A 19,445-nucleotide genomic window follows, 5' to 3' on the forward strand; every position below is an offset into this window, starting at 1 on the left:
GTGCATAGCAAGATGGAAATGGAATTTATAAAGGATAATTACATAAAACAGCATGTCATGGAGGGGACCAGGAGGTTGAGTGTTGGATCTGGTAATAGCATCAGATCCATAACTGTGGTAGCAAACTCTCTCAATTGAGTAATATCACCATGAAGTCATGTTTAGGGGGAGGTTGCTAAACACATAGAATTCTCAGTCAAGAAAGGGTTTAAGGAAAAGCTACTGCCAGTAGTGCATGGGAAGTGGTTAGTATTGTTTTAGAGAGAGGCAATATCAGACTGCATATTCAGGGGTCAGGAATTTAAACCAAGTAGGAATTAAATGAATAAGTAGCAACAGAAAGTAGAAGCTGAAATAAACATTGCAGAAGGAATATAAAGAGCAGCATGCTCGTGAGCAATACAAATCATAGGCAAGAAGGATGACTAATATGGTAAGGAAGGCTAAATCACATTATGAGAGAAAATTAACTAAGCATGCTGAAGTTAATCCAAATAAGTTTTTTTTACTACACAGCAAGTAAGAGAAAGGATGATTATGGAAGGATAACTTTAATCAGTGCTGGTAGTAAGAAAGTGGCAGAAGCAAAAGAAATCATTGAGCTACTAACTATCATTTTGCAAGACTATATCATCAAGGCAGAGACTTGTCAGTTGCTGAGAAAGACTGATGTGAAAATTGAGGCAAACAAACTAGGGATTCGTAGCATAATGAAAAATATCAAATACAACAATGGGACTGGATGGCATGTTGGCCCATGTGATACAAGAATGTGTGTAAAAGAACTGGTGACTCTCATGAAGTTGTTTAAAAATCTCAGCTCTAGCAAGGTTCCAAGGGAGCAGAAAGAGGATCAGATAGTTCCATTGTAAAATTCGATGCAGTAAGGAATTTTTTTCAGAGGTCACAAATTTTGTATATAAAGTAGACATTCTATATTAACACTGTAACTGTAATATTTGTATTAATGAAAATACATGTAGCTTACTGACATGCAAATGTATCCTGAAACTGTATATGTCAAGGGCATAGCTATAGAAAGCGGCCCAGTATTTGATGTGGTTCCGATTGTTGGTTAGAAATTTTGTTCATACAAAGTGAATGCTTTCAATTGTGTTTAAGCTTAGCCAAATCCAAGTCTCAAGGACAATGCAATAGGAGGCAGTGAAGATCTAAGGCAGTCCCGCATTTAGTGAAATAAGAGTAAACAACAAAGTTGAAGGTCAAAACCCTTTTGTGCAGGAATGTTGGGGGGGGGATCAGACTAACCCTTAGTCCAGGGACCCGAGGAGTAGTACAAGAAGGGATCAGAGCAAACTGGAAATGCACATTCTCCTCTCTTCGTATCTTGATCCAGCATAGTGGACGTTGGTCCGTTAGAAGTCTGGAGAACGTAGCCGTGGGGCATCGTGAGGGAAGACCAACATGCCCTGCAAAGGAAATAACCAGCAACATGCATGACGTCTTTGCCTGACCTAAAAGCGTTGGCATGAATATGCCTCAAGCTCCAGGAGTCCTCCAAGTGCAACAGCGGTAAAGAAAGAAGCCTCATACGGATGTTGAAGCACTGGACAGAAAAGTAGTCAGCAGAACCAGCAAGGAGAAAAAGAAATGGTATAGATGAGTATTTCAAAGAAGACCTATGAGTACAATTTATGTATTTGTTTTTACAATTTAGAAGATAAGCCCACAGGACACTTACAAAATATAATGTAATTCATTGTTCCAGACTGAGAAGCTGAAGACTAATTGTGCTATATAAAATCAGAGAAACTTGATAATGGATATATATAGCACGAACATATTAATATTGAGATGAGACAGTAGATTTTTTTATGACTAGTAATGCTGCATGTCTTAATGTGTGTACAATTGTTGTGATGCTATAAATCTTAGATTTAGAAATGAACTTAGAAAGAGCCAATTCATTAATGGTATCTTATAAGTACTTCTTGGTTAAATAAACATGTTTGTTACATTAAAGATATGTATCTACTGATCCTTATTCAATGCACTGCTTCTAAAAAAATATGAACCTATGAAAGAAAGTGAAAGGGGCAGCCACGACTGACAATAAGGTTTTAGATAAACTTAGAGAGAGATTCTACAGACACTCTTAATTATATCTAATATCTTGAAAGGAGAACCTCGGTGGTGCAGAAGTAACTCTAAATAAATTTTCCAAGGTTCCCAAGGCATTAGTAAACAGATAATCTGTAGAAACTAAAGTTAAGAATACAGAGTATATAAGAATAGAAGACAAAGTAAGAAAGTAAAAATATATAAGAATATAAATACATAAAAAAAAAAGCCACAAATGCAGGGAATATTACACCATTACATAAAGGTGGTGCCAAGACATAAGCAGTAAACTACAGACCAATCGGTATCTCAAGATTGGTGGTTAAAATATTGGAAAAGTTGGTTAAAGGCAAAATTAAGGAATGGGTAAATAGGAATACTATAGTGAGCACCACGGACTTATAAAAGGGAGGTCCTACTTTGTAATTTAGTCATATTTTATAGTAAAGTGATAGTAGAACTGGATGAAGGATATGGCTACACCATGATACTACCACTACTAAACTTTGCAAAGATGTTTGATGGAATACCACACGGAAAACCATTACAAAAGTTGGAGTGAATGGAATGGATATGAAGATGGTGGCATGAATAAAAGGATAGTTGACAGACACCAGTATATGGTGGAGTGGAATCAAGGTGAATGATGTTGACCAGTGATATAGGGAATGATTTAAGGGGGATATTCAGTTGTTTGCTAATAATGCAAAACTGGGTAGGACATAGTTGATAAAAGTAATACACATATCCTGCAAGGATATGTGTAAAATGTAAGATCATGCACTTCAGGATGAAAACGTTACATACTTTGTTTCACACTGATTGTACTAGATTGCAGGAAACTGATGAGAGTAGGGATTTGGGAGTGGACAGAGTTGAAGTTCAGAAGGCATAGTGCAAAAGTTGGCAAACTAGGATTCCTTGAATGTTAGAGAACGCACTGACAAGTTAGGGAGATTATTATCCCTTTTATAAAGCTGTGATTCAGCTGTATCATGGCTATTTTGCACAGTCCCTAGGTATTCTTGGAAATCAAGAGGTAGTGGAGAGGATCCAGAGCTCATGGCATGACTGTGAAATACTCCCTATGTGGATAGGCTGAAGGTGCGTGCATTGTAGTCTAGTTGCCCGACTGAAAAGATGGAAATTTCTAAGATTGAGAGGAAAAAAAAAAAAAAAAAACAATACATAATGAGGAGAGAGAGAACTAGGGGATAACCTCTGGCAGCTATGTAAAAAAAAAAAAAAAAAAAAAAAAAAAAAAAAAAAAAAAAAAAAGTGCCTTTGTAAGAGTGTGCAGACTAGATTTTTGCTGAGAGTGGTGAATGAATGGAATGGATTGCCAGAGGCAGTTGTGAGTGTCCCAACAGTGAATAAATTTAAGGAGAAATATGACAGGTATTGTGTGAATACCTCAATCTGCCTACATTAGAGGAAACTTCTACAGTTTCCTCCTGATGGTGTTATGCCTATTGAACTAGTGAAACTAATTTTATGGTGGCTATCAGCATTTTAGACTTCTGAGGTTTAACCTTAGATTGCTGCAATCAAGCAATCTATCTTGAGAAGAATGTCTTCAGCCCCTTTTAGGTCAAAATATAGATTGTACCAAGAATACTTTTGAGTTCTGACATTTGATTTAATATGCTTTGGTCTAAGCATATTTCAAAAACGTTTTGGACAGAACAGAAATTGAGACTTTCTGGATCTGACTTGAGTAACTTATGCTACTGCCTAGATAATAGAATCTGTTATACACATTATGCTTCAATGAAAAATGTTTGCTTGATCCCCTTAAGTTATTCATGTTGCAAAAACAAGTATTAGTCAGCTTAATTAATTTTCACATGGATTGGTGATAGCTTCTATACACATTCTATTTGACTTCCTCAAAAATGTGGAAGGATAGCTGTAGACAAGGTTGTAGGATCCTTAGTGGAATATGAATATGAATAGTGAAATGTAAAATATGAATGTTACATGATGATCGGCATTCATTACAGACAAATTATGGACTCTACAATATTATAAATAACTATTTTAATTTCCAGACATTATGACCTTCACATTAAGGTCATCACCTGAAGTATATACACACATATATACAGATACAAGCTGAATTACATTAATTCAGCTCATTTGGTTATAATTCAGTTAATTATTTTTTTTAATATTCTATTTTCACTAGAGGTCATGCCAGTAGAATAACCGTTGATCAAATCAAATTATATATATATATATATATGTGTGTGTGTGTGTGTGTGTGTGTGTGTACTCCAGATGATGACCTTAATATGAAGGTTAAAATGTCGGGAAATTAAAATAGTTATTTATAACACTGTTATAGAGTCCATAATTTGTCTAAAAATCATCCATTTAAAGAACAGGGGAAGGTGGCTGCAATATAAGATTATCAAGGGCAGTCTGAGTTAACTCAAAACTCAGGTAAATATGGAACATTGTGTAATAAAGAATCCCACTGCGCTATGGCCTCTAGAAATGTGTTAAGGTGGAAGTGCAAAAACAGAGTTTTGGTACCCACAAGGATAGTGACTCTTCCATACTAGCCCATTATGTCCTTATGAACAACAGCACGGTGCAACGGGCTGAGATCCTTATTGGGTTTTAGATATATCTCCAGCAAGCAGAAACAAAATTTCTGCAGACAGACCATGGTACTGTGAATATTTTGGTGGAATTCACAGTTATCCTGTAAGAATTTACCTATTTCTTCTTATAAGATATTAGATTAGAGCACAAAATTTAATACAGAGAATGACTGTTTGGTAAAGAGCAGAATGAGCTGGTTGGATATTAAGTAAAATTGCAGTACCTTGTGCATAAGTTCTGCATACTGTTCTTGAGACTTCAGATTGTGAGGTAACGTATCTTTTGCTGCAATCACAGTTCTGCAAAAGGAAGGACCCACTGTAACAATTACATTATCATAAAGTTAAATAATCAAAGTAAGATAAATATAATACTACTGAATATCATGGTCCATAAATTCTGCATTTAACAATAATGGGAAAATCAAGAAGTATCAAGGAAACGTTTAAAATATAGTTTATCTTTCTGGGAAACGAAAGATTATGTCTCTGCATTTAAAATAATATAACATGTAATTTTATTAATACTGAAGAAAAGAGTCTAAAAGACTCAACCTGCATTGAAATTTATTTAAAGAAAGGATAATAATCATTATTATTCTAAACCAAGCAGATAATGTTCGTATTGGAATCATTTTCAAATTTATAATGATTGAAAGCTTATGAAATTAAAAACCTTTAGCAAAAGTTGGGAGGAGACCTCTACATTGCCTTCAAGGAATACAGAGAACTGACTGGGGCTTCTGACCTAATGTCCAATCCTTACTGTCACGTGGTGCACCCAATTAGTAGGTATCCACTGGGTACTGAACAAACAAAGGATGGGTTGGCAATCTGGGACTTAGCCCACAAAACTGCTCTGTTGGCTTAAAACCACAAATAATATGATGGTGCAACATGATGGGATTTCATGCCTTCTCGGGATATCTCTTGGTTGAACCAGTGTGAACAGTGACAAGTCAGCTCCTGGGACAGACTCAAGTTCTAGAAGAAAAACAAACCCAACACCAGAAGAGCTGAAGATAGAGCAATCATCACTATAAGGAGTATTAATGGAACAGAAATCAAACTTGGAGAAGAACTAGAAAAATACCATGCGAACATAACTGACAGTAAAACAAAGGAGACAACTTACTAAATAATAAGTATAGGATGTTATATTCATAGCATTCAACACCAAACATGAAAATAGATTTCTAGATTGGAAGGCAGTTTCAAGCAGAGTTATGTAGGTAAACTTCAAAATGGGATAATGGAAAATTATTTGGGCTGTGATCCTGCAGTAGATTCTCTTGAGGAAGAGATAGAGGAATTTTTCAAGTCACTAGAGCAGGCAGCTAACATAAAGAAAATGGAAAAAGTGGTAGTTGTTAGAGATCTGAATAGCAGAGCAGAAAGTGAATCCCACCAAGCATATAAAAATGTATTGGGAAAATTTGGGGAAAAGGGCAAGCTAATAATTAGGGTACACATCATGTGGGCAGCAGCAACTTACAAATTTTTGCATGTTTAGCAGAAATATGATTTGGCAGTTTTTTTTTTTTTTTTTTTTTTGTAAATATTGATAAAATATATATAAATATAAATATGGTTAAACTTATGAGGTATGAGTTATGTGTTATTTCCACATAATTGAAAAAAAAAGACTAAAAATAATCCAGACCTAATGACCAAATCTGACCTAAGCTTAACTGCATAAATTTGCCTCCGATATTCTAATTTTCGATAAATTAAAAAAAAATTATTTTTTCGAAGAATGGTTAAAAAGAGTGGTCTGAAAATGATTTAGAAATGAAAAGGTATAATTGCAGAATATTAAAAAAAAAAAAAAAAGTTTTTTAATTCGTCTATTAATATTATTTTGTAATGAACAAACATATTTACGCATGTTACGACAGCACAATGGTAAAAAACACTGACTAAGCATGTAGTCAGGAATCTATATCCATACTTGAAGTAGAAAAACCCATCAAAAGCCTGAAATGTGGAAAGGCAGCTGGAGTAGATAATATTCGACCACAAATGCTCAAGAATTGAGGTATAAAAGTCTTACAGTGGCTGCATTGTTCAGAAGGCCTGGACAGAAGGATGAATTCCAGATGATTGGAGTAGAGCTCTGATAGTACCCATATATAAGAATGTGAGAATTACAGAGGTATTTCATTACTGAGTGTTCTTGGTAGGATATATAAGCAAGTATATTTGAGAAATGGCTGAGAAAGACTGTGGAAGAGTAGCTCGGTGAAGAACAAGCTGGATTCAGGCCAAATAGAGGCTGTTAGGATCAAATTTTCACTTTACAACAGATAGTTGAGAAATCATGGGAATATAACAAAGATCTCTATTTGAGTTTTGTAGATCTGGAAAAGACATATGACAAGGTGCAAAGAGAGAAACTATTCAAAATGCTACAGTTGTATGGTGTCAGTGGGGTATTATATCAAGCAACACTTAGTCTTTATTTGAGTTTTAAGTCAGCAGTTAGAATTGAAGGAAGTACAGGAAGATGGTTTAATGTTAAACCTGTTGTCAGACAAGGCTGTACATTATCTCCTCTGTTATTCATTATCTATATGGATCACATTATAAAGGAAAGTGGTATTAAACATGATATCAAAATGGAGATTGTTAATGTTAGCTCTTGGCTTTATGGAGATAATGTTATCCTTTTAAATAAATCCACTACAAGTCTGCAAGATTCCCTGACTAAATCGAATAACTGTTGTAATAGATACGGAATGAAGATTGGCAATAACAAGACAAAGACAATGAAAATAGGCAGAAGCATTAAAAATATCAACTGCACTGTGAATGGAGAACCTATAGAACAAGTAAAACATTTCAGCTACTTAGGCATGATTTTTAGTGAAGATGGTAAATTAAATATGGAAACAGAATTAACAAAGCTGGTATGGTAGGAAGTCAACTGAATAAATTTATATGGAATAAGAGAGAAATTAGCCAAAACACTAAATTAGCTGTATACAAGACATTGTTCAAACCAATTTTAACTTATAGATCTGAGAGCTAGGTCAGAAATAAAACACTTGACCAAAGACTAGAGACCACAGATATGAGAATCCTGAAAAAGATAAGGGCACGAAGAGATGGCATCAATATCATATTAAAAACTAGAGTATTAAGGAAAGAACTTGACATTGCTAGCATCCAGGAATGTGTTAGCAGAGCTAATCTCAGGTGGTATGGTGAGTAGGAGAGGAAAGATTAGCAAAACAAGTGTTCTTTGCCAGGTTAGCAGGAAAAAGACCCAAAGGAAGATCAAAATATAGGTGGTTTGATACAGTAAAAAGTGCCTTAAAAGACAGAAATATAAAATCCGATAATATTGGAGTCTTGACAGGTAACAGACTGATTTGGAGGAAAATTGTAGATAGGAAATTAGTAATGATGTAAATTTTTCATGTAGTACTGTCATATCCTGTACATCCTCTGAGGGTATATACCAGGAATTTGATAATGATACTGATTCTAGTGATATGCAATATCCGTAAATATTCTGTTATATATTCCCTATCGTAATTTATAACTTTTTTCAAAACATATTTTTCATCGTAACGTCTAGGTTTGTGCTGATGTTGAAAACCTGCTACTGCTCTTTCATAATCAACATCATATGTTTTTTTTTTAAATTTTTTGTAGTCCATTTATAAAAATCCATAAATTTGGATGATTTGTGCTGCTGCCAAAGCTCAATTGCAATTTTCGATGACAGGCTTCCGCAAAATTATGGAGCCCTGGTTCTATCATTCCTTGATGACCTATATATGTGTTCGTAAACCATTCTAAAATTGGTTCAAATTCATTGGATAAATGATTGTCAAGTTCAGAAATAACGTAAATTATATCTTGTTCTGGAATGAAAACAAATGAAGTGATCATTTTTGAATTTAAAGGGAATTGTGCCTCAGAACTGTACCTGGTTAAAAGTTTTCATGAAGCTAAATGCTTACAAAGATTTTGTACGAGATGAAAAAAGTAACCATTTATGTTAGCTTGTGGAAATACTATACGTAAAGCTTGATGAATGGCAATTTCATAATCAATATTTATATTTTCGGGATCTAGTAATGGCCATCTAGTAACCCACCAATAAAATGGAAAAAAGCAATTGTGATCCCTATCTTTAAAAAAGATAGTAGAGATGACCCTAAATATATATCAGAATTTTAAATAACTAATAAAATTCTCAAAGCTTTATTTTAGAAGTATGGATTCTAAAAGTATGGGTCAAAATGGATTTAGAAAAGGATGATCATGTATAGACATGGCCTTTTGCCTAAAATTAATAATAGAGAATACAATTTAGAAACACACATTACATTTATTGGCTTTGAAAAAGCATTTGACAAAGTTAAAAGAATTTTATTTAACGTATTAAAAGAAAGACAAATAGCAAATAATAATCTAAAAGCTATCAAAAGTATATATGAAAATAATCAAATACAAATAAGATTAAATCATGCGATATCATATATAAGAGAGATAAACCAAGTAGTGTGACAGGGATGTCCCCTTTCAGCAACTCTAATATTTATCTAAATGAAATAAAAAATTCCATCAAGGTATTAAAACTTTCTCCGACTGTGAACTTAAGCACTCTCCTTTTTGTCGATGACCAAATAATAATTACAAATTCTGAAGATAACTTATTTTAAATTTAAATGAGATAGCCAAAGATTATGGAATGATAATATCAACAGAAAAATCAAAAATGATGTCATTTAAAGGATAAAATTCAGTAAGAACTAAAATAATAATAGATAAGATTTTAGAACAGGTGAATTCATTTAACTGCCTAGGATGTATGATTACATATGAATATGAAAATGATATAAACCTAAAAATTGCAAAATATTTAAAAATAATAGGTTTAATGAACTCTATATTTAAACCTAACCTAGTACAATAACAAACCGGATTAAAAGTATACAATACATTAGCCCTACCAGTCCTATTGTACGGAAGTGAAATCTGGGCAATAAAACAAAAAGACAAACAAAGATTAATAACAGCTGAAATGAAGTTTATGAACTGCAAAGTATACTCTATTCAATCACAAAAGAAATGAAGAAATTATGAAAGAATTAAACCAGGAATCAGTAATAGAAAAAAATCGAAAAATATGAACATAAATGGATGGAATGTTGAAAAAATAAAAACAGAAAGATTACCAAAACAAGCCTTAAATTACAAAACATTAGGAAAAAGAAAACCCGGATGTCCTCTTAAGAGATTCAACGATGACTTTTAAGGCCAGAACGGGCCACTCTAGGCCTAAATCCTTGACAAGCATGATGATAATGATGACATTGAAAAGAACAGTATGTAAGAAAGTTTTAAAAAGAATTAGAGTTGAGCAGCTTTTATAGGTAAACTGTAGACTCAGCTATACAAACATTACTAAAGAAAGAATGAAACAGTTTGAAAAAAAAAAAAAAACCCTCAGTGGCAAACTCTGAAGAAAACATTGATTTATTCAGCTAGGGAAGCATGTGCTGAAGTTGTCTACAAGAATGGAAAAATAAGAACTCCATGGTGGACACAAGAAGTTAAAGAAAGAATCCTGAAAAAGAAGAATGCTTACCAAAAATTCCTAGCAAATAAGTCGGTAGATGCCCTAAAAAGAATACAAGAAAAATATAAAAGAGCTAAGGTATGTGTGAAAATAGCTAAACAAAAATTGTGAGAAGACTTCAGTAAGAATAGCATGGATAAAAGGATGGCTGAGTGACATCAAAATTTGGTGTATGGGGAATGCGAGTCTGCACACGATTTAAGGTGATTTGCATTGGTTAATGTAACCGTGCCAAAAGTTATAAGCATTAGTGAGACTTGGCTATCAGCTGATGATGTAGTTATAGGGATAGAATATGAAGGATTTAGTATTTTAGTATCAATGCACCAACTACAGCGAACCACAACATTTACACCAATGCCATCTACTGACCACCATCACTAGTATTTTCACAGACAATCACAAACATCATGCCTATGGCAGGATTCAAACCCACAGTCTTTTGGCTGGAGAGCGGATATGCTAACCACTAGGCCGACCAGGCTGGCAATATTCAACCAGTTTCAAAAAAAAAAAAAGGGAAGATAAGAATTTAGTATCAAACCATTACTAGATTGCACTCACCTCAGTGCTGCCTAAATGGAAAGATCATCACCAGTTGACTTCAACACCTACAGAAATATAAACTAATCTGTGACTACCACCATGTATTGTGTCAGTCAAGATCCGCAGTAGATCTCCTTGCCTACACTGCTCACCTCTGGATAAGTGCCATGTGGAGAAAACATATGCTGTTGTACTTAACATTTCCAGGCATTTGACAGGATTTTGCAAGACTTCTCAGCAAATTGCCATAGTCTGCATAATTGGATTTCAATTTCTCTTACAGTCATTTACTTCATGTAATGGGTATTGTCTCTTCAGCCTGTGGAACATCTACTAATGCAGGTGTTCCACAGTGTTCTGTTATTTTATTCACTCTCTACTTCATATACATAAATAGCTTTCTCTCATTGCTCTCAAATCCTATTATGCTACTGATGTGACAAACCTTGCAGCACTCAAACATTTCAAGCTTCAAGATCATCCATGTGTGACCTAAATATGAGTCAAACATTTTAAGACCATTATTACTTCAACAGGACCACCAGTCTGTAGTATGATTGTTAGATGCACTAGTCAAGTCTACACCTGCCCTGTCAACTTGTTCTATTGGATGGAGAGCTGGACTCTGAAGACCTGTTAAGACTTTCCACAAACTTTTTTCTTAAATCATGTCACAAAAGTACTGGTAGTATGATAAGAGGAACTGTTCTCTCAAATAAAGAACAAGGCCTAGTCATTAAAACTGCTACAACATAAGAAGAATTCCATTAATTATAAATTTTGCACATCCATCAGCATTTATTCATCCTTACAGACCCTGCAACTAAAGGTCCAACGGGAGAAACAACTGAAGATCATTACGCCTTTTCCACTTAGATGACGTACTTAGAATCCCAGAAGTGCACCACACCCATACATGCCAATCTAATTTGAAAAAAAGTATAGTGTGATGTGCTAAATCATGGACTTTTAGCTCTCTAAGGAAAAGTTACAAATGTTCTTTACACCAGTGCACAGTTAATGTTCAACTTATATTCAAGTAGTATTCTGAAGAAACTGAGACTGAAATATGCAAAGAGCTGCATAATGTTCTAAGAAATTGAAACCCCTGCTGCTGCCATTTAATTCCTGATTGAACGGTTGAGATTTACATACACCCTTCTTCAAAAAAGGAATTAGAGATGATAAAGGTGACATGAAAATTGGAAAAAAAAAAAAAAAAAAAAGATAACCTTGAGGTATGGAGTAATTACTTCGAAAAATTGCTAAATGAAACAAGCAGTTATGACAGCACAGTGGTAAAAAAACACTCAACAGACATGCAATCAGGAATACATATACATACTTGAAGTAGAAAAAGCCATCAAAAGCCTGAAATGTGGAAAGGCAGCTGGAGTAGGTGATATCTGAAATGATCAAGTATGGAAGTATAAAAGTCTTACATGGCTGCCCTGCATAGTTCAAAAGGCCTGGACAGAAGGATGAATTCCAGATGATTGGAATAGAGTTCTCATAGTACCCATATATAAAAAGGGAAATAAAACTGAATGTGAGAATTACAGAGGTATTTCCCTACTGAGTGTTTCTGGCATGATTAATGCAAGTATACTTGAGAAACGGTTGAGAAGGATTGTGGAAGGGAAGCTTGGTGAAGAACAAACTGGATCCAGGCCAAACAGAAGCTGTCAGGATCAGATTTTCACTTTACGACAAATTGTTGAGAAATCATGGGAATATAACAAAGATCTGTATTTAAGTTTGTAAATCTGGAAAAGGCACATGACAAGGTGCAAAGAGAAAAGCTATTCAAATTGCTACAGTTATATGGGGATCAATGGGGCATTATATCATGCAATACTTAGTCTTTATTTGAGTTGTAATTCAGCAGCCAGAATTGCAGGATGTACATGAAGATAGTTTGAATGTTAAACCAGGTGTGCAACAAAAGTGTAGAATGAGTGAAGTTAGGTGGCCAGGATCAGGCAAAACTCAAGTCAATGACATGACATGTATCACTCTGTAAGTTGTGAAAACAACCATCAAAACGGAGTTGGAATAATAATAAACAAAGATATCAATAAGTCACTGTTGAGCTTCATCCCTTACTCAGATAGGATGATGTTATTAAAACTGAAAGGACAATCACTAGATGTTAATCTTATACAAGTCTATGCCCCTACTGCTGACAAGAGTGATACTGAGATTGAAGAATTTTATGATCAATTAAAAGAACTAATGAAAAACACAAAGAAGCATGATATTAACATAGTCATGGGTGATTTCATGCTAAAGCTGGGAAAGGTAGAAGTGGAGATGTAGTTGGCGAACATGGACTGGGCACAAAAAATGAGAGAGGTGACCGTCTTTTTCAATTCTGCCAGGAAGAGGAGCTAATAATCACAAACACATGGTTTAGGCTACCACCTCGAAGATCGTATACTTGGCGATCACCACAGGATAATAATGGGAATATAGTCAGAAACCAAATTGATTACTTACTAATTAATCAACGATTTCAAAGTTCTATAAAGAGTACAAAAACCTATCCTAGTGCAGATATTGCGTCTGATCATGACCTACTGGTGGCAGAGTTACAACTTAGACTGAAAGCTATGCTTAAGAAACATCAACAACAAAGGTTTGATTTGGGAAAATTAAAAAACACAGACATAAGAAGCAAATTGAGTCAAGATCTGAATCAAGAGCTAGCACTTATCAAGAATGATGACATCATGAGGGTTGATGAATCGTGGGACAAATTGAAATCTGTCTTCATAGAGAAATGTACCAATACCTTATGTCCTAATAGAGCAGTGAAAAAGAAAGATTGGATGACTGATGAAATTCTCTCTCTCATGGATCAACGCAGATCATATAAAAATCATAATCCAACAAAATATACAGAGGTTCAGAAAATTATTAAACACAATTTCAAAAAAGCAAAAGAAATCTGGATGAATGAAAAATGTAAAGAAATAGAAATTCTACAGGAAAAACATGTCAATTTTAATCTACACAAAAAGATGAAAGAGACCTCAGGTATATATAAGAAAAAACAATTCTGTATCCTTCGAAACAAAAAGGGAGAAATTATATCCAAAAAGGATGACAAAATACAAGAATGGGTGAAATATATAGAAGAACTCTTTACTGATGACAGACAGAACCCACAAAATACTTATGAACGTATGGAAGGTCCATGCATTCTAAAATCAGAGGTAGAATGTGCATTGAACTCAGCTAAAAATGGTAAAGCCCTAGGACCAGATAGAATACTGGCAGAAATAGTAAAGTTATTAGAAGATGACAACATTAACATATCAGTAAAGCTATTTAATAAGATCTACGATACAGGCATAATCCCTCAAGACTGGTTACAGTCGACCATCATGCTACCTAAAAAAGTAAATGCGAAAACTTGTAATGACTATAGAATGATCAGCCTAATGAGTCACATTCTCAAAATGTTTCTGAAAATAATTCAAAAAAGAATATACAGAAAATGTGAAGACACCATCAGTGATACCCAATTCGGCTTTAGAAACGGCTTGGGAACAAGAGAGGCCCTTTTCTGTTCTCAGATCTTATTTCAAAAATGTATTGACCAAAACAAGGTAATATTCATTTGCTTCATCGACTTCGAGAAAGCATTTGACAAAGTCCAACATGCTAAAATGATTGTACTATTACAAAGAATTGGATTAGATGGTAAAGACATCAGGATCATTGAAAACTTATATTGGAACCAAAAGGCATCTGTTCAAGTTGATGACATTATTACAGACTCCATTAACATCAAACGAGGAGTAAGGCAAGGATGTGTGCTATCACCTCTTCTTTTTAACATCTACTCAAAAGCCATATTTCAAAAAGTCTTGGAAGGAAGAAAGGAAGGGATTAGTGTAAATGGTGAAATCATCAGTAACATCCGATATGTCGATGATACAGCTCTTCTGGCTGACAATATTCAGGATCTTCAAAATCTTTTGGAACTAATAAATGCAGAGAGTGAAAAATGGGATTAAAAATAAATATCACCAAAACTAAATTCATGGTCATAAGTAAGAAACCAATTCTTAATTTAGCACTTTCTTTAAATAGGAAACAAAGCAAAAGAGTGGCAAAGTTTAAATATCTCAGATGCTGGTTAAATGAAGATTGCAATCCAGAAATGGAAATAAAAGTTAGAATTAAAATGGCAAGAAAAAATTTTCTCTTGATGAAATCAACACTGTGTAACCGCAGTTTAAACTTAGAGCTTAGAGTACGCATGGTCAAATGCTATGTATGGTCTCTGTACTGCTGTACGGTGCAGAAACTTGGACCTTGAAGACAACATCAATAAAAAGACTTGAAGCCTTTGGTTATACAGACGAATGTTAAAAATCCCATGGACAGCAAAAACGTCCAATCAGGAAGTACTGGAACAAATGGGGAAATCACGTGAACTTTTAGATACCATAAAAAGAAGGAAAACTGCATATCTTGGTCACCTACTTCGTAATGAAAAATATAAGATACTTCACAATTGATTATAAAAGGGAAGATAAATGGAAGAAGAGGACAAGGAAGACGATGAAAATCTTGGCTGGCAGATATCAGACAGTGGACTGGTATGAACTCTGAGAGACTGCTCAGAATAGCTGAGAATCGCTCAAAATTTGCCAGGTGGTCGCCGACCTCCAATAGGAGATGGCACTCAAAGAAAAGAAAACGGCATTTAACCTGATATCAAAATTGGCAATATTAATCTTAGCTCTTTACTTTATGCTGATGAAGTTATACTTTTTGAATAAATCTGGTACAAGTCTGCAAGATTCCCTGACTAAATTGAATAACTGTTGTAATTAATTTGGTATGAAAACCAGCAATAAAAAGACGGACGATGAAAATAGAAACAAACACTGAAAACATCAACTGCTGAACCTAAATAACAAGTAAAATATTTTGGCTATTTAGACACAATTTTTAGTGAAGAGAGTAAATTAAATATGGAAATAGACAACAGAATTAGTAAAGCTGGTATGAATGTATGAAGTCAGCTGAATAAATTTTTATGGAACAAGAAATTAGTTCCATAAAAAATTATGAGATTATGAAATTTTATATTCTTAATATAAAAAATTAAGAAATTATGGAACAAGAAATTAGAAGACCTGTTAAGACTTTCCACAAACTTTTTTCTTAAATCATGTCACAACAGTACCGGTGAAAACACTAAATACAGGACAGTGTTCAAACAACCTCAGAGATTTAGTATAATAAATTTAGTTTAATCCTTTATCCAAGTGTGAGCAAACAAAGTTTGCGCCTGAAAGTATCTTTAGGACTGGGGTAAGGTGGTACAACACCAGGGCAACTCGTTGCAAAGGTGAAGCAAGCTACCAACACTCCTGTCTCAGTATCTCCTATAATGTAAAACACATCTCTTGCGGATATGTCTAATGTTATGCATTAAGGGAAGGGCCACTACCCAGACTAGTTTCGACCTTTATTGAGGTCTCTTCAGTGGGAGCCAGGCCCAAGTTGAGATACCAGGCAGAAGCATTAGCAGGTCATCTCTATGTATAGGAGTTGCCAAATGGTGTGCCACCCTTTTTTAATAAATTACTCTGGATATAGAGAAAGATGTTGAAAGTTTATTTTTCACTTGGTTAGAGTATAATAAATTTAGTTTAATCCTTTATCCAAGTGTGAGCAAACAAAGTTTGCACCTGAAAGTATCTTCAGGACTGGGGTAAGGTGGTACAACACCTTACCCCAGGTAAGGTGTTAGGTAGAGATGACCTGCTAATGCTTCTGACTGGTATCTCAACTTGGGCCTGGCTCCCACTGAAGAGACCTCAATAAAGGTCGAAACTAGTCTGGGTAGTGGCCCTTCCCTTAATGCATAACATTAGACATATCTGCAAGGAGATGTGTTTTGCATTATAGGAGATACTGAGACAGGATTGTTGGTAGCTTGCTCCACCTTTGCAACGAGTTGCCCTGGTGTTGTACCACCTTACCCTAGTCCTGAAGATACTTTCAGGTGCAAACTTTGTTTGCTCACACTTGGATAAAGGATTAAATTAAATTTATTATACTCTAACCAAGTGAAAAATAAACCTTCAACCTCAGAGATTTAGGTTAGAAATCAAGCATTTACCAAAGACTAGAGAACACAGATATGAGAGTCCTAAGAAAGATTAGTGAAGTGAACAAATGGTATTAATGGCAGTATTGTATTAAAAATGAGGATATGAGGAAAACATTTGGTATTGTTAGCACTGAGGAATGTGTTAGCAGAGCTAATCTCAGATGGTATGGTAAACAGAATGGGAGAAGAAAGACCCAGACGTAGACCAACATGTAGGTGAATTCATACAGTAAAAAGTGGCTTAGAAGACTGAAATAATGTTGTCTAACAAGACTCCAACAAGATAATGTTGGAGTCTTGTTAGATAACAGATTAATTTGGTGTAAAATTGCTGATTGGAAGTTAGCAATGGTGTAACTTTTTCATAGTATACTGCACACCCCCTGAGGATACACATCAGGAATTTGACGACGATGATTTTCAGGTGACGTAGTCTTACAAATGGGACGAAAAGATGGGCTATTGTTACTGAAGGCACAGTAGTTATCTGTAAACCTAATGATGGATTGGATCCAACCATCGCAGGTTATTCTGCTTTGCAGAACAATAGACTTAAAAACCCCATAATCCAGCTTTCAATGTGTAAGTGCATAAAAGATGAACAATCCATTCAGTAAAGGATAGAGTGCTAAGGTGATTCAATGATTTTCTGCACTTTTCTTTTGGTTGAGAAATGTGTGCAAGGAAAGTAAGTTTTCTGTCAGAGATAAGTTCCAAGAACTTGGCTTCTGTTGCTACTGGAATAATAATTTATTTCATTCTTAAATCAGGATTTTGGTGAAGTGTGCATTTTTGGCACCAGTGTATACAGACATTTTTTTATGCTGAAAACTTGTAATCATTACTACGAGCCCATGAAGAGACTATTAACTGCTTGTAGAAGTTATCTTTTACCTTATGTTACAAGAGTGACAGTAAATTGTGAAGTTATCAACATATTGAGCACTTACAGTGGGAAGTAGCTGTTCAGTTAAATTTGATAACAGAAAATGTCACAGTTAAGACAGTGGGACAGAGAAACATCCTGTTCTTTATGATATGACTGAGAGAATACTTCCCACTTGAGTCAGCTGTAAATAAAGTTTTCAATAAATACAAGAAAGTGCCATCTGAAACCTAGGTAATATAGATCTTTTAAATGATATATCTCCAGGCTGTCATAAAATTTTTTCATGTCAAAGAACTCTCAAACCAGATGTTGTTGTTTCAGGCAGGCATCTCTTATACATGTTTCTTACACCATCCAAATGGTGTACAAAGTTGAATGATGTCTATGAAAGCCACACTGTGTATATTGAAGAGAAGATTACTGCTTTTTTTCAATACCAGAGAAGTCTTGCATTAGCCATTTTAGCCAATATCTTCAAAGACAGGTGGTTGGAGAGCAATAGGCCAATAGTTGCTTGCTTGTGTTATATCATTTCCTGGTTTTGGGATGGCAATTGACTTATGCAGGTATCCAGCAACTCTTACTCTAAGTATTTTATTGTATTGTAAGCACAGGAGATCTACAGAAGATAGTTGATGAAAGATGTTTTACCATCTCATAGTGGATGTTATCAGGACTTACATTTCTGAGGATGAGACAGTAAAATAGCACTTTTTAGTTCCTCCTTAATGAATGGCTGACTGGACTGCTCTAGCCCACAAGTAAAAAAAAGCTTATTCACTGGACTCTTGTGTTCTCTTAATATAAAAATTCATGGGGATATGAACATGTGGCTGAGATTCTGGCAAATCTTTCTCCCAAAGTGTCCGGAATAGTTTTGTGATTTGCAACAACAAATCCATTATGTTCCAAAGTAGATGAATTGGTGTGTTTTATATCTATCTAACTTGCATTTTCCAGATTTCATCCCACATAATTTTTGCATTGGTTTTTTTTGATTAATCAGTGAAATAAATTGCATCAAAAATTGTTTTTAATTGATGTCTTATATGTTGTGCTTTGGATTGAGCACGTTTTTAAAAGCTATTAAGTTTTATGTGATAAGGTCTCTAAGAAATATACTCCCACCCTCTGTCTTGATCTTTGGCTGCTTGGAAGTCTGGTTTCACCAAGGATTTGGATAGAGTCGAAATCAAAACAATGTTTTTGGAATTGTGACTGTCACTTTCTGAACAATACAATCTGTGACATATTGTAATAGGTTTCACGGTAATAATAAGAATAGATGGTTAAGAAAATAACTATTTATTAACTTAAAAGCTAATATTTCGCTGGTATTATATCCAGCATCTTCAGAGCACACAACACAAAGTTTGTTACAAAGGCAAGACAACCACAATCCAGTGTAACAGTGGGGCTGGTAAAAGTGATTGCAGCGTGCAACACAAGACTAAAGTCCTAATATGGTGCCATCTAGGTTAAAAAAAAAAAAAAAATCAAAGTTTTGAAATAGTAGTCCAAATGATAGTCTTAAAAAGTATAAATTAAAAAATTAAAAACCTATCTACACGTATAAATCTGTGA

At 34.6% G+C, this 19,445-nt stretch overlaps 1 protein-coding gene across 1 annotated transcript in view; it reads right to left on the reverse strand.

The window, feature by feature from the left end:
• LOC150102348 (poly [ADP-ribose] polymerase tankyrase-like) overlaps positions 1 to 19,445 on the reverse strand; it is a 1,002,656-nt gene that overhangs the window by 141,354 nt on the left and 841,857 nt on the right. The window contains 1 exon segment of the mRNA XM_090399561.1: positions 4,916 to 4,991. Within this exon segment, the coding sequence (XP_090255687.1) occupies positions 4,916 to 4,991 (76 nt within the window).

Source organism: Typopeltis vanoorti, chromosome 10, assembly GCF_054136105.1.
Source record: "Typopeltis vanoorti isolate ZY-2024b chromosome 10, IOZ_Tvanoo_1.0, whole genome shotgun sequence".
Lineage (NCBI taxonomy): Eukaryota > Metazoa > Arthropoda > Arachnida > Uropygi > Thelyphonidae > Typopeltis > Typopeltis vanoorti.